The following is a 14,623-nucleotide window of genomic DNA, read 5'->3' on the forward strand; positions in this document are numbered from 1 at the left end:
TGCGTCGGGCGCTCCCTGTGCCGGTCTGGCCCCGTTGCCTAGCTGCACCTCCGGCTTCCACCAACCCATGCCAAGAAGACACAGACAAACCAAGTTTGGAGGGAAATGGCCACAACTTTATTGATTGCAGCAGCAAGGCATTGGCATGGCATGGGGACGTTAAAGAAATTCCGCAGGGCCTGTAAAACTGAGCTGTTCTGCCAGGCATATGGTTCACGACAATGATGGTTTCCCATTTGGCTGGCCTCCTCTCCTCCTCATACCTGCCTCTGCTGTGCTCTTGCAAATAGTTAAATGTTATTGCTGCTATATTATGGTTGCTATTATAGATATTTTTATTGTTATAGTTGAGGGTGCTTGGTTTTATTGTTAAGATTTTTAATGTAAAGAATAGATTGGTTCTAAATTGTTTTAAAGTGTTGTTAGCTGCTCTGAGCCTGGCTTGTCCAGGAAAGAGTGGCCGATAAATCTAATCAGATCAAATCATCGCACAGTAACTATGCACATCTACCTACTTGGCATTAGTTGGTAATTTTTAGGTGGGAGGGATTGATTTGCAGGCAGGTATAACACAGGAATCTCCTTGATTAGCAATGAAAGGACTGATTAGTGACCGTCTTCCCCACACCTCAAATGTAACATTTTTCTCAATACTGTTTTGAACTTTACCCCTCCCCATTTTTATGCTTCACAACAACTTTTGAGAATTAAAACTAATCAAAGCAACCAACTAATCAAAGCAACCAACCCTTAGCATGATTATAAGCAAATCATTTTCCACTAGATAGCTGATTGTATGCCATATCACAGATATGTGACTTCTAGGACTCTCATACATGCCTGCTTTTAGTGTCTACTTCACATGTAAATTGGAGACTGAGAGAGGGCATTAACAACTCAACTACATTTTATATCTGAGCACATAGTTAATTTCCATGTTATTTGTTATTGTTTAGTCAGCTAATTTGGGGCTTTGGCTCAGTGGAAGCGCTTTCGCTTTGCATGCAGAAGGTCCCAGGTTCAGTCCCCAGCATCTCTAGTTAAAAGGACCAGGCAGTAGGTGATGCGAATGCCTGAGAGCTGCTGCCAGTCTGAGTAGCCAGTACTGACCTTGACGGACCAACAGTCTTGATTCAGTATAAGGCAGCTTCGTGTGTGTTCATGTATGAATATCTCATCTCTTTAAAGCCTCATGACTGTGACTATCCACATATACCAAACCTACTGTTGAGTGGATGTACTATTACCGGTAATACTATTAAATTTGACATCACCAGGTCCGACCCTAGAGCAACACTGGACCCCTCCCTTCCACAACACCATCCAGCCCTACCCATTAGGATTTAGGATAATATGTACCAGGCAACCTCCCCCCTCCCTCAGTGTACTCATGCCCCTCACCATACAACTGCTGGCTGACCCTCATTGGTCATATGGAAGAAGACACGAACATAGGGAGTTTGGTTTCCAGAAGACTAGGCAGGCGTATCTCTACAATCTTCTAGAGGCAGTAACATGAATAATTTGGGTTCGGCCAGGGGAATAAGACTGGAAAGGTGAATAAGAGCACCTTGGGGCCTGTGACAGCAGGTTATATGCCATATCCCTGTGCTGGGACAAGGACCACACAAGGCCATTTTGCCATGACTCGCTCCACATATTTACTTCCAAAGGTATTGTAGCCTCATAGCAATGTTTTATTGCATTGCATTGTAGTTTCATGTACTGTTACATTGTATTGGCAAAGGAGCAAAGTACTCGGTTCAGTATAAGTCTTAAAATGTCGCATGAACCACCTAGAGCCCACAAAAGATAAACAATATATGATATTACACCAATATAAGTGTAATATACGTGCACATGGATTTTGGGGGGAAAACATGACACCTGGAAAAGTGTAAATCGTATACTGTGTAAGATGAATTCCATTGTAAATGGTTCCTGAATCACTCATTCAACAGATTCATACACTATAGCTAACTTGGAGAAAGTGTTTGATCGAGGCATGCTCTGTTATCAGTTCAAGTCTTCCAACAAGCATGTAGTTGTCGGATGATTCCCCTTATATGTACCCCAGCCAGTTTTTTTCCCCAGAGGAGAGATTTTAATTCCTCTCTTGCTGCTAGTCTGGTAACATAGGCCTTAAGAGGAAGAAGGCTTCTTTCTCCTGTTAGGTAATTTTGTAGCTTTAACATAACAGCTTTTTTACGTGTAAGAGTTTATAGTGGTTTTACCATATTTTGGCAGTCCTTGATCTCCCAACTGGCCATTATAACTGGAAAGATTGTTTTGCAGGAAATTATAGTCCTTCAGCCTTGTTCAGGCATGGCCTAATTTTCATGCTTTCAAAACTAATACATCTGGGTTGTTTCTGTACAATCTTTTGGTAATAGAAAATTTTTTCGTTCCTTCGTTCCTTCGTTCCTTCGTTCCTTCGTTCCTTCGTTCCTTCGTTCCTTCTTTCTTTCTTTCTTTCTTTCTTTCTTTCTTTCTTTATGCATGGGAGTTTTACGTGAGGTTTGTTTCTCGCTGGACCCACACTTTGCTGTTGGGAGTCTATGCACCAGCAATCTCCAAGCTCAAATTAGGAAGTATTTGAATCCCCACCCCTTGACATGCTGCTTTGTAATTGGTTGTCTGCTTGCTGTGAGAGAAACCAAGGTTCTATGTACTGCACTTTGCCTTATGCATGGGGATTTCAAGTGGGCTGAGCTCAGGGGAGAGGGAAGAATCGGGTTAATAGAAGAACGGGGAGACCTGGACATTGAGAAGGCTGGCAGTGAGGTCATCTCTAATGGAGGGAAAACTCATGCATAACTCCAAGGAACAACGGAGACAGACAGGGGTGAACGTGAGTGAAAGTACCCATGCATAAACAATCTATCTTTCTTTCTTTCTTTCTTTCTTTCTTTCTTTCTTTCTTTCTTTCTTTCTTTCTTTCTTTCTTTCTTTCTTTCTTTCTTTCTTTCTTTCTTGTTGGAATAATGTGGGGTTCCGCAAGCACTGCCTCAGATGAGTTGGTAGTTGTAAAACTGTAATAAATAAAAGCTCTAGTGCATGCAACAAGAGTGAGCCTTCTTTAAGCCTGGCACAGATTATTTGTTTTTTCAAGGAGTGGAAGTAGATCAGAACAGGGATCAGTGCTTATATATAGCCAACCTGCCTTCCTAGGGCTGCCAAGAGGCCCAGAGAAAAATGTCCTGTCCTTTACTAGAGGCTGAATATGTGGAAATCAGCCGGTGAAGCTTTTCATGTCATGGATGTGACTTGCATCACCCGGTAAATTGCATCCTATTAAGCCTCTATGAAAGAGATGTTACATTTTTCTCCAAGCTTGTTGGCAGCCCTACCACATTTTAATGGCACAAGAAAGAAAGATACTTAAAATACTAGAAATGATTTCCTGTGTTGTTCTGTTTTCTTTATAAATGATCACCCTAACACTGAAGTTATAATTAGCTGTGATTAAGAGGAAAATCCCCCTTAGGTTCATGCACTTTATGTCCTACTAGAGGTGTGCCCACTTGCTCCACTCATCAACCCTGTAGCTCACTGGGCTTCAATTTATAACTGTAGAGTACTGAATGAGCAGTTCTGCCTCCTGCCAAAAGAGCTGCAGCAGTAACAGATGAAGCAACAACAAGAACTATCATCTTTTGTTGTGACCTGTACCCAAAGTTAGATTGATAACAAACATGGGGACCAAGTTCCTGATATTTTTCTCCTGTGCCTCATTTTATCCTCACAATAACCCTGTAAGGTAGATTAGTCTGAGAATATGTTTGTGTGGCCCAAGATCATCCAGCGAGGAGAGCCACTGTGAGTTGGAGGAGGCAATGCTGACCTTGATGGGCCGAGGGTCTGATTCAGTATAAAGCAGCTTATATATTTAGCAGGGGGGCCTCAGGTTGTCTGCCTATGTATAGTTTAATATGTGTGTTTGTGTATGTATGTAATTATATCCTCCCTCTTAATGGAATAGATGAAATGGGGTATTCTCAGTAGTTGATTCAGAATGTAACAACATGAGGGGAAAGTAACGTTTAACTGAAGTTTTGATTTTTCTTGAAGTAGATGAAAAATAGAAACACAAGATGTGGTCCAGTTTAGGCACCTGTAACCCATATATTTAGTAGACTTATGCTAAAACATTTTTCCCTACCAATGTATTTAAGGATAACATGTATTAAACATCATGTTCCTTGTTGGAGGCAAGGTTCTTTAAAAAAGCTCACATTTATATGCTCAGACCCTGTTGCACGCGATTTCATATCCCTAAACAGTGTATCTACTTGTCTGTGTTTAGGCACTACAAAAGTGAATCTGATAAAAATCCCGTCAACTGCTTCCAGCCCGCGAGACACGGCCCTGGCGGCTGTGATATGCAGTGCTCTGGCCACTGTACTCCTGGCCCTCCTCATCCTGTGTGTGATCTATTGCAAAAGGCAGTTTATGGAAAAGAAGCCAAACTGTAAGTTTCTCATACTGTCAACAGATCTAATCCTGAACACGTCCCAGAATGTGGATCAAGAAATCCACAAAAAGAAGGCATGTTTAGAAAGGGTAGGTTTTTCTGCAGGTGGGGGGACAGCCTCCAGGTTTGCAAAAAATTGGGAGGGGGGATTAAAGTAAGGCAGATTTAAAATCCTTAAAGAAAAACAAGATCTCATGACGTTCCATGACTAGACCACAGCCGCCATTTCAAGATGCATTGAAAGGGTTGGGGAAACGGCAGCCAGGAGAAGCCGGCACTGAGCACCGGCAATGTTTGTTGGAGATGCAAGGGAGCAGCAAAATACCCCGCTGTGATAAATTGCTTTCAGCTCAAAGACTCAAAGCAGTAAATTATACTTGTTTAGGAGTGTGAAATTATACTGGATATGACTAGATAATATTGTGAATATTGTATCAACACACAGTGTCTCTGTTCTAAAGGGTCTGTGAGATCGCAGGACATTCACTATGAAGGCTCTGAACTATCATGTTTCGACAGACCACACCTTAATGTCTATCCTCACAGAGCCTGTTGCCAGTGCCAACGGGACATGTGTGGTAAGTACCGTCTTCTCTGTGGGGTTTTATGGGAGCAGGAATAGTTGAAGCAGTAGGAGCACAAGAGAGGCAGAAATTCTAAGTTTGGCTTCATAGTTTAAGACACCTCATTCTCAGATAATCGTCTCTTCATAGGATTGAGGAACTGAACTGCTGTGACAGAACATAACATTTTGAAATGGCGAATCCTATCATAACAAAACCAGTTGCTACCAAGCTGCTGAGTACATTTCAATCAGTTGGAATATACAGGAGTATATTTTTAGGTATGGTGCAGTTCTATCCTCATAGCTTACCCATTCCCAGAAATAATCTTTTACACTAATATTTCTGAGGATAAATTAGAGAAGATTACATTTTTTAAAAATGTACCTGGGCACTGGGACAGATTATAAGGTCATACCGAAAATATATCCTATCCCTGCCAGGGTAACATTAGATTTTCTTCTGTCATACACTAGAGATTTTTTTGTTTGATTTCTTTCTAACAGTCAAGGAGAGGAATTTAGCCTCTTTTATGTAAAATAGAAATCCGACATCTGGCATCTGATAAATTTGTGGTTGGAAATATGCCATGTATAGAAAGCTGTACATTCTATACTATTTACTTCAGAATCTTTTTTAAGGGTACCCAAATTAGATTGTGATTTAACTTGTAATTATGGCTTTCTGTGTGTCCGTTGTGCTTTACAGCTATATTTCCTAAGCATGGATACAAAGGAATCTTTGTAGTGGGGGAGAGGGTTTTTTCCTCCAGTTAGTTATCTCGAATTTTGCCCAGAATCTTGGCATTTTTTGAAGTTAATTATTACAGTGTGGAGCAAAAACATCAAAATCCATCAAGCAGAAGTTAGACAAAGATTGACGCTGGAAGGGAAGCACAAGAATTGTGATCAGATACAGGGACAAAGCAGTATTTTTTTCTGAATGCTCTTCCACATCACTAAGGCCAAGATCATCACAACAGTCCACTCTTTGTCTGGTAAAGTGCCTATGGCTTCCAGGTCTGTAGGTGTGCTTTTGCTATGCTTAGCTAACCTGTGGATGGGCAGTAGTTTCAGCCTTCCTTCCACAGTAATCACTTTTAACTTGATTGTCAAGACTATTCCTGGGTTGATACTCAGTTACTCCAGATCAGAGTTTCCCAAACCTTTTGAGTCATGGAGCACTTTTCAGGAGAGAAATTCGTCACGGAGCACTAATTTTTGCCTACTACCTATATGCTAAACTGAATGAAAGCAGTATTTTTCTTTCCATTCTCTTCATGGAGCACTAGGAGATGTTTCGTGGAGCACCAAGTGCTCCTTGGAGCACAGTTTGGGAACCTCTGCTCCAGATGGTGTGTGGTTCATATGTTTATTAAGGCAAGTCTTACTTTGTAGGCCCAGTGCATCTGATTCCCTCCTTGTGCTGTGATGATACTTGCAGCCTGGAGCACAGCTGCCGGAATTGTCCTTTTCACTCTCAGACTACGCTTCATGAAAGGTAATTCTGTTTTTGACAAGTCCTTATTGCTAACTGTATCTTAGTCGGTTTAATATTTTGCATAGAATATGCATATTCCAGTGGAATGGGGTAAAAAAACATTTTTAACTTATGTCAAAAGTTTTCTGTCAGCTTCATGGAGAATTCATCTTAATCGCAAAACCAATATGACTTTTGTACCTAAAAGAAAAATTAAATGGGATCCACTTATAATGGTCTGAACGCTAACAAAACAGCATAGTTGTTGCAGATTGTTTTATTACCTTTGCACACTCAGGGGACTGCCTTCTACTGGATCTATAAAGTACTGTGTTCTTGTTTAAACTGGCAGGTTGCTCAAAAGAGTGATATCACCAGTTAGGAGTGTGTGTTCAGATATTTCCAGCCCAAATATATATCTGGGTGTCTGGAGGGCATTCGGGATTTTTCAGGATACCGGTAAACGGGTCCCAAATTTTTTTGGAAATATTGGGGAATATGCAGAGATATTCAGAGCCAGCATTTTAAGGATCCCAGGACATTTTCTTCAATTTTACATTGTGTCCATGTCAGTGGGTTTTTTTTTTTTTTTTTGCCAGATCTTGGTATTGGCTTGCCAGGTTGGTTTGGTTTGGATTCTCTGGTTTGAAATTGGTTGTGCTGGTGTTGCAACAATGTCCCTTGCTTAAGCTGGTTTGCCTTGGATTCTCCAGTTTGATCTTGGTTGTGTTTTGCTTCCCACATTGGTCTGTGGTTCTGCTTGGATTTCCTCATTCAACACTTGTTCTGTGGGCCTTACAACAGTGTCCCTTGCTTCCATCAGTTTGGCTTGGATTTATTTATTTATATGTTTTCTGGTTTGACATTGGTTGTGGTGGGCTTACCACATTTGCCTGTGGTTCTGCTGGGATTCTCTGGTTTGATGTTGGTTCTGTTGGGCTTGTTGGCTCTGTTTGTGTTAGGAGGCTTTTGGCCAGTGGTTGGTTTCTTATGGTGTAATTCCTATGCACAGATAGTGGACGTTTTCAATACTAACTAAGGCCTAATAAAATGAAACACTGGATCTTCTCAGCATGATCTAGAGGGCTTTTGGTACCAAGTCTTTGGCTGTTTGAACTGTTTAGGCTTTTAACTATATGTACCAGCTCTTAATTGGTTTTACCTTGTTGGTCATTTGTGATGTCTACATCCTGCTGCTTTTGCTGTTCAGTTAGCCACACTGAGTTTGCAGAGATAAGGTGGGGTAGAAATTTGATAAATAAATAGCTTAAGCTATTACTCACCCTGGAAAAACAGGCAAAAAGAGAATAGGATGCAGTAGAGGGGCCTCAAATTTCAGTTCATTTTGAGTGCACTTGTAACCACATTCCACACTTTATTTATATGTCATGGACACTACTGAGTTAAGCCTGTAACATCCTTAATGACCTAAAAGCACCATCTCTTTCTTTGGTTCTTACTTTGTAATGTTGTTTTTGAAACTTACTCAGCTCTTATTTCTCATAACCATTTCAGGAATACAAATTCTGTTGGTGAAATGATTCCAGCATTCCTCGGTTCCCTTTCACTCTCTACCTGTGGAGAACTTTCAGACGCTTGGCCCCTTATCCAAAAGCCAGGTTGTTGTGACAGCATCTCTTTCTGTGAATCATATCCTGAGCTAACAGGAGAAGATGAAAATTCTTTCAGCCTAGAGACTGAGAAAAACATTATGGATTCAAATAATGACCGGGACTTAAATCTATTCATGTCTACGAAGTCTCATTTTAGAAGCCTGGCAGAGTCAGTCGAACTTCCGCCCAAAACATACTGTACTACTACTTCATTAAATCAGATGTTAGCTCCTGAACCATTGTCAGCAACAGAACAGGATGGAGCAGCTAACAATTCCAGAAATTGATGGCCAGGTAAAAGCACAGCAGTAAATGGTGTTGTCTACCAGACATGGTTAAACAGTTACTAATGTTGCTTAGGAAAAGAAAATTCTTATCTAAATGAAATTAGTGTCTAAAAGACCCTAAGCTACTAATTCTGACTTTACAGTATGACCTTAACATGCTTCCCAAAAGCTGAAAACACAGACCAATTTCTAACGCGCTTGGACCACAGGAATTAGCAAAGGAGGAAGATTTGAGGAAAGAAATAACAGTACCTTTATCTGAGCTCTGGCACAGCATGAAATTTAAATCATAAAGATTTGACATACGAAGGTAACTTTACAAAATTAAACACTAACAGCACGAAGCCTTCTGATCCTCACGCAAGTTATCTTCAAGTTCAGCATCAAGCACAAGGAGGGGATCGTTTTGAGAGCTCAGTAGAATCCTCTTTCCTCCTTTTCCCTCACAGCCAGCCCTCTGTCTTGTATGGATTGCAGCCAGCAAGCAAGCCATAATTTACAATGATAGATTGGTTTAAACTGCTTCTATAAGTTTTAAGAACATAAGAAAGGCCCTGCTGGATCAGACAAGGCCCATCAAGTCCAACAGTCTGTCACACAGTGGCCAACTAGGTGCCTCTAGGAAGCCCACAAACAAGACGACTGCAGCAGCATTGGCCTGCCTGTGTTCCAAAGCACTTAATATAACAGGCATGCTACATAAGAAATATAATAGGCCTGCTATATAAGAAAATAAGAAAGGCCATGCTGGATCAGAACAAGGTCCATCAAGTCCAGCAGTCTGTTCACACGGTGGCCAACCAGGTGCCTCTAGGAAGCCCAAAAACAAGACAACTGCAGCAGCACCATCCTGCCTGTGTTCCACAGCACCTAATATAATAGGTATGCTCCTCTGATCCTGGAGAGAATAGGTATGCATCATGACTAGTATCCGTTTTTAATCCTTCCTTTCCTCAGCCCTGGCTAGTTATTCTTGCTCCTGAAAATTATATTAACGGCCTTGAAAGGTGCTACGTTTGCCTGTAGTTACTCATATCTAGCTTGCACAACCAGTTGTCCTGTGCACAAAATCTATGCACACATGATAGGATGGGCTGAAAACGTTTGATCTCTCTTGTTAACTTGTTTCAGATTCTGTTTTCCTTGTCTGATTTGTACCGTCTATATTCTCATTGTTTTCCCTATAGTCTGAAAGGAAATCCTAAACGTTATGGTCCAAATAAACTGTATTTGTACACTACTAGACACACACAACAACAAAAACTAGAGGCCCTGATTGGGGAGATGCATCCAAGTCTGGATAAGCTTTGTTATTTTCTATAAAGACTAACGGTGCCACGCTTGTAGAAAAGAGCAAGAATCCAGTAGCACCCTTAAAGACTCACAAAATTTCTGGCAGGGTATGAGCTTTCGTGAGTCACAGCTCACTCCCTCAGAGGTGAGTGCCATGCTTGACTAACGATAGCCTTCCTAACGTTTATGAATGCAAGTATTAGAGGAAACGATAAACTTTTTCTCCATGTTACGCATACAAATACAAACATAAATCTCTCTATGAAAAAAACTCGTGTTCCCAAATGGTCAAAGGGTTGAGTTCTGACAATAAAAACTGTTAGCTTGAGTATCGTTCTATAATACCGATGGGTCTAGAATTTGACTCATTTGGTGCATCTGAGTAACACCTGCCATCTTGCTTTCTTTTAGGAATCTAAAGGACCTTTTCTGGTCCGCCCTCAAACTGAATGCTTCCCACCACTACATGCCTTTCTTCTAATGCTTGCGAATGGAATGTGGCCTGGATGTCAAAGATATAAGGCTTCAGAAGCAGCTGAAATACACTGGCATCAGTTGAAGACACTGCAGCTGTGTGCAAAAAGCTTCAAGGAGCGGCTTGGTGAAACCAAAGGCGGATTCATGCTACTGTTGTCTCCTTTCAAAACAGCGGGCTTCTGCGCCTCGTCGATGCACAAGAAAAGCTTGGAGGGCTGATCTCCCAGCTAAGCAGATTATGTAAATATAACTAACTATAGAATAGCGGGTTTTTTTGAAAAAAAATCTGCTTATGGCTACTAACAACAGCAGGTGTGTAATGGGTTTGCCCATGATTCTGTTAGCAAAAGGAAGCATTTAATGGGATTTCTCAGCAAGCTGGACTGTTATGTCAATATAGCATGTGCCAAAAATCAAATGTAGTTTGTGGGGGGATTTGTTGAAATAAATTGAAGCATGTATATTTTCTTACACTTTAAGTATTGTTATGATGTTGGGAGATAGTTGATCCAGACAGTTACAGAACACTGTACAGAAATATGTGTGTGGCAAATCTTGCTGTGAAAAAACAAACAAACAAACCTGTACTCACGGATACGTGCATAGCTATTTAGTATAGCATCTTCTTTGTTAAATATTCCCCCATGATACGCTGAGGGGTTGAAACAAAGACGTTAGACTTAAATTAGAATTATAGAACAGGGGTGTTGAACTCAATTGCTAGGAGGGCCAGATATGACATAAATGCCATTTGGTTGGGCTGCCCAGATTGAGTGTGTGTGTGTGTGTGTGTGTGTGTGTGGCTGCCTTGGCTGGCTCATGGGCTGGATAAGAGCTCTTAAGGGTCCAGATCTGACCCACAGGCTGGATAAGAGCTCTTAAGGGTCCAGATCTGACCCACAGGCTGGATAAGAGCTCTTAAGGGTCTGGATCTGACCCACAGGCTGGATAAGAGCTCTTAAGGGTCTGGATCTGGTCCACAGGTCTTATGTTTGACACCCCTGCTATAGAAGGTCTTTGAAGACATGAACACGTGAAGCTGCCTTCTACTGAATCAGACCCTGGGTCCATCAAAGTCAGTATTGTCTCCTCAGACTGGCAGCGGCTCTCCAGGGTCTCAGGCAGAGAGGTCTTTCACATCACCTACTTGCCTAATCCCTTTAACTGGAGATGCCGAGGACTGAACCTGGGACCTTCTGCATGCCAAGCAGATGCTCTACCACTGAGCCACAGCCCCTCCCTTTCTGAGAGCTAGCGTTGTTTGAACTTGGTACGATATTTGAAAAGGACAGAACTTACTAGATACCAAAAATAACTGGAAGTCTTCCACATCTGCATACTGTGGATGCACGATGGCATGGAAGTGTTCATACATGCAGAGACTAGAGTATTGATAACACTGTTCGGATTGGAAGCCGCCATAACGCAGTGTAGCCTTCCCTACCTCCCCTTCAACTGAAGCTCTGAGTTTGGGTCACTTCTTACAGGTTGGCACCGAATAGTGCATAAATGCAGGGAACACTGTGGACAGTTAAATAGCGCTGTGGGGAGGCGTTCCCCATTTTATATAAGAGCTAATACCAACCCCCTTAATTTACATCCTAACAATCAGGCTGGCAATTTACTACTCATACGGAACAAGTATAAATTTCTCCCCAGGCAAATCAGAAGGTTCCAGTATCCCCTTTGCAGCTTGTCTTTAGCATGACTATGACCCTTTGCAGAGAAAATAAACCCCCTGGCATACACTCAGTAAATTTGGAAGGTACCCTGTTTACTTCTTTCCTAATGTGGGAGAAATACTAGGGATCTTCTCTCCTCTGCCCCTTCCCCTATGTGCTGCAGTGGCCAGCCACATGTACCCTTTTCTTCCTCCAAAGTGTTGGATCAGGCGTACCCAACATGATGTGTGGGTGGGGAAGAAGATGCCCTGTTATCTCTGCACAGGTTAGAAGAGCAAGAGAGCACCTCTCCCCAGGTGTTTCGAAGCAAGGAGAACCAAACCTTCTCTTCCTTTCTCTCTCTCGCTTACTAACCTCTTGCACACACGTTGTCCTTGCTCACAGTGCAGCACGTTGTCCTTGCTCAGCGTCCAGCTAAATCAAACAAAGCCATTGTCCAGATGCTGGACTGCCGCAAGCCTTGCCCTCAGGGCACAGCTACTGGGCCTTTCTTAGCTCAAACTGGGCTCAGCTACTCCCTTGATCTCTGTTCCCAATTGCTCCATGAATCTTGCTTCCATTAATTGCCTCTTTTCCAGCCTCGCTAAGATCTTTGGCTGTTCACTCACCACCCACCAATCTCCACCCTAGATTCCCTGTTACTGGCTTGTCCTTCAGTGTGTTTTTTGGTTCCCATAGCTACTGCAGCCATTCCCGGAGCCCACTGCCACAGGGCATGGGTGTCAGAAGCCAAGTCATAATGTTGGCAGGTCTTGAGTTTTCGGAATGTTTTTTTTCACCCAGCCTATTTGGCAAATCTCTCAGCCTGGAATTTCATATCACGCCCCTAAATCAACTGTCTTTATCCAGAGGAAGTATTTCATCCAGGGATCCTATCAATTTCTGGCAAGTTAAACTAACAATACAAAAGTAACATCCTGATGAGCAACCTGATGAGCAGTAGAGCCAGCGTGGTGTAGTGGTTAAGAGCAGTGGTTTGGAGCAGTGGACTCTGATCTGGAGAACCGGGTTTGATTCCCCACTCCTCCACATGAGTGGCGGACACTAATCTGGTGAACTGGATTTGTTTCCCCACTCCTACACACAAAGCCAGCTGGGTGACCTTGGGCAAGTCATGCTCTCTCAGCCCCACCTACCTCACAGGGTGTCTGTTGTGGGGAGGGGAAGGGAAGGAGATTGTAAGCCAGTTTGATTCTTCCTTAAGTCGTAGAGAAAGTCGGCATATAAAAACCAACTCTTCTTCTTCTTAAAGTCAAAGGATTCCATCAACCAATAAGTTGTACTGCATAATATCCATTGAAATGAATGGGAGCAACATCTACAGTATTACTGCTACATAACAGCCATTTATTCCAGAAGAGCTTTTATGGGGAGAACTTCTCAGTGGACTGTGACCAAAGTACTTTACTTTAAACTGGCTTTAGTGCCATTAAAATTGATATTTAATTAGGAGCGTAAGAGTTGCCCTCCTGAATGAGACTCAGATCCTTCTAGTTCATTTTCTGTTTCCTGCATCAGCCAAGCAGGTTTCTTAACTCAGCAGTACTTTGGGCAGCTTGTAATGTGTGGTGACTTTGGGCGCATTAGAATTAGAAAGGCTGCAATCCTATGCACATTTACGCGAAAGTAAGCCCCATTGAGGTCACTGGAATTTACTTTCAAGTAATGATGCATATGATCAGACTGTTACTTCAGAAAACCGTTGTAACAAAATTCACTCTGTTTTCATGCGTTAGATAAACATGGCAAATAATTTGTACTTTACGCATGAAGAACTAGTTGTGTAAACTTTGTAAATACAAAAACAAATCCAATGTGCATTTCAGTGTTATTGCAAAACTGTTGATAAAAAATGTGTAGAGATTACTTGTTTACCTAGAAAAACTGCTCTGAAATAGATTATAGTTACACATTTTGTTATGTTTTGTTCCCACCAAGAAGTACCCTTCTCATTGGGATTTGTATGATTGGACTTCACCGGCTACATACCAAGATCAAACGTTTAAAATGCAACAGGACTTTAAAATATGTATATAGTGTAAATACAGTTTTTGAAATGTTTGATTTAACCAAATTGGCCTTGATTATGGTGCCTATGGAAAACCGTGTTGGATAAGCCAATAGAAAACATAAACTTTTTAAAGACTACTTAAATACAAGTGTTTTTCCAATGTTATTTTACATACAGGAATTCCTGTAAATTACAGTTGTGTGTACATTTTTATATGTTTTTCTATTTGTTAATAAATAGCCATTGAAATATTACCAGTATGTGTGTTTCAAATCACCTTTCTTTGCCTAAATAATGAAGTCTCTCAAGCCATCTAAGTTTAAAAGAATACCCAATTTAAGAAATCTATAATCAAGAATCCCCAAGATTTTTGAGCCAGTTAACACCTTTAAAATTTTGAGGTACGGTGGCAAAAACCACTACAAAATGGCTGCCACAGGAGGTGGACCAAGCACACAGTCACACACACATAGGATTGCCAACCTCCAGGTACTTAGCAAAAAGTAACGGCACCAATAAATACAGAGCACTACTCAAAGTACAACCATCAATCTTTGTAATCGTAATATCAGAACATCATAGAATATATATCAAGAGCAACAACAACGGAACATAGTTCCCATTACAAAATCAATAGAATTGTCCAAGAATGCCAGGAATAAGGTTTCCGGTAGTAAATCCTATTTCGCACAGGCTTTTTCAATTCCGGCAGTCCCACGACGATCAACGTGCATTCCTCAGTAC

At 41.5% G+C, this 14,623-nt stretch overlaps 1 protein-coding gene across 1 annotated transcript in view; it reads left to right on the plus strand.

Annotated features, from left to right (window-relative positions):
- TNFRSF19 (TNF receptor superfamily member 19) overlaps positions 1-10,251 on the plus strand; it is a 30,537-nt gene extending 20,286 nt beyond the window's left edge. The window contains exons 5-9 of the mRNA XM_056858555.1: positions 4,307-4,471; positions 4,936-5,052; positions 6,435-6,537; positions 8,032-8,423; positions 10,121-10,251. Coding sequence (XP_056714533.1) covers positions 4,307-4,471; positions 4,936-5,052; positions 6,435-6,537; positions 8,032-8,416 — 770 coding nt within the window. The 3' untranslated portion in view covers positions 8,417-8,423; positions 10,121-10,251. The remainder of the gene's footprint in view (positions 1-4,306; positions 4,472-4,935; positions 5,053-6,434; positions 6,538-8,031; positions 8,424-10,120) is intronic.
- Positions 10,252-14,623: the final 4,372 nt, after the last annotated feature.

This window comes from Euleptes europaea, chromosome 12, assembly GCF_029931775.1.
Source record: "Euleptes europaea isolate rEulEur1 chromosome 12, rEulEur1.hap1, whole genome shotgun sequence".
Classification (NCBI taxonomy): domain Eukaryota; kingdom Metazoa; phylum Chordata; class Lepidosauria; order Squamata; family Sphaerodactylidae; genus Euleptes; species Euleptes europaea.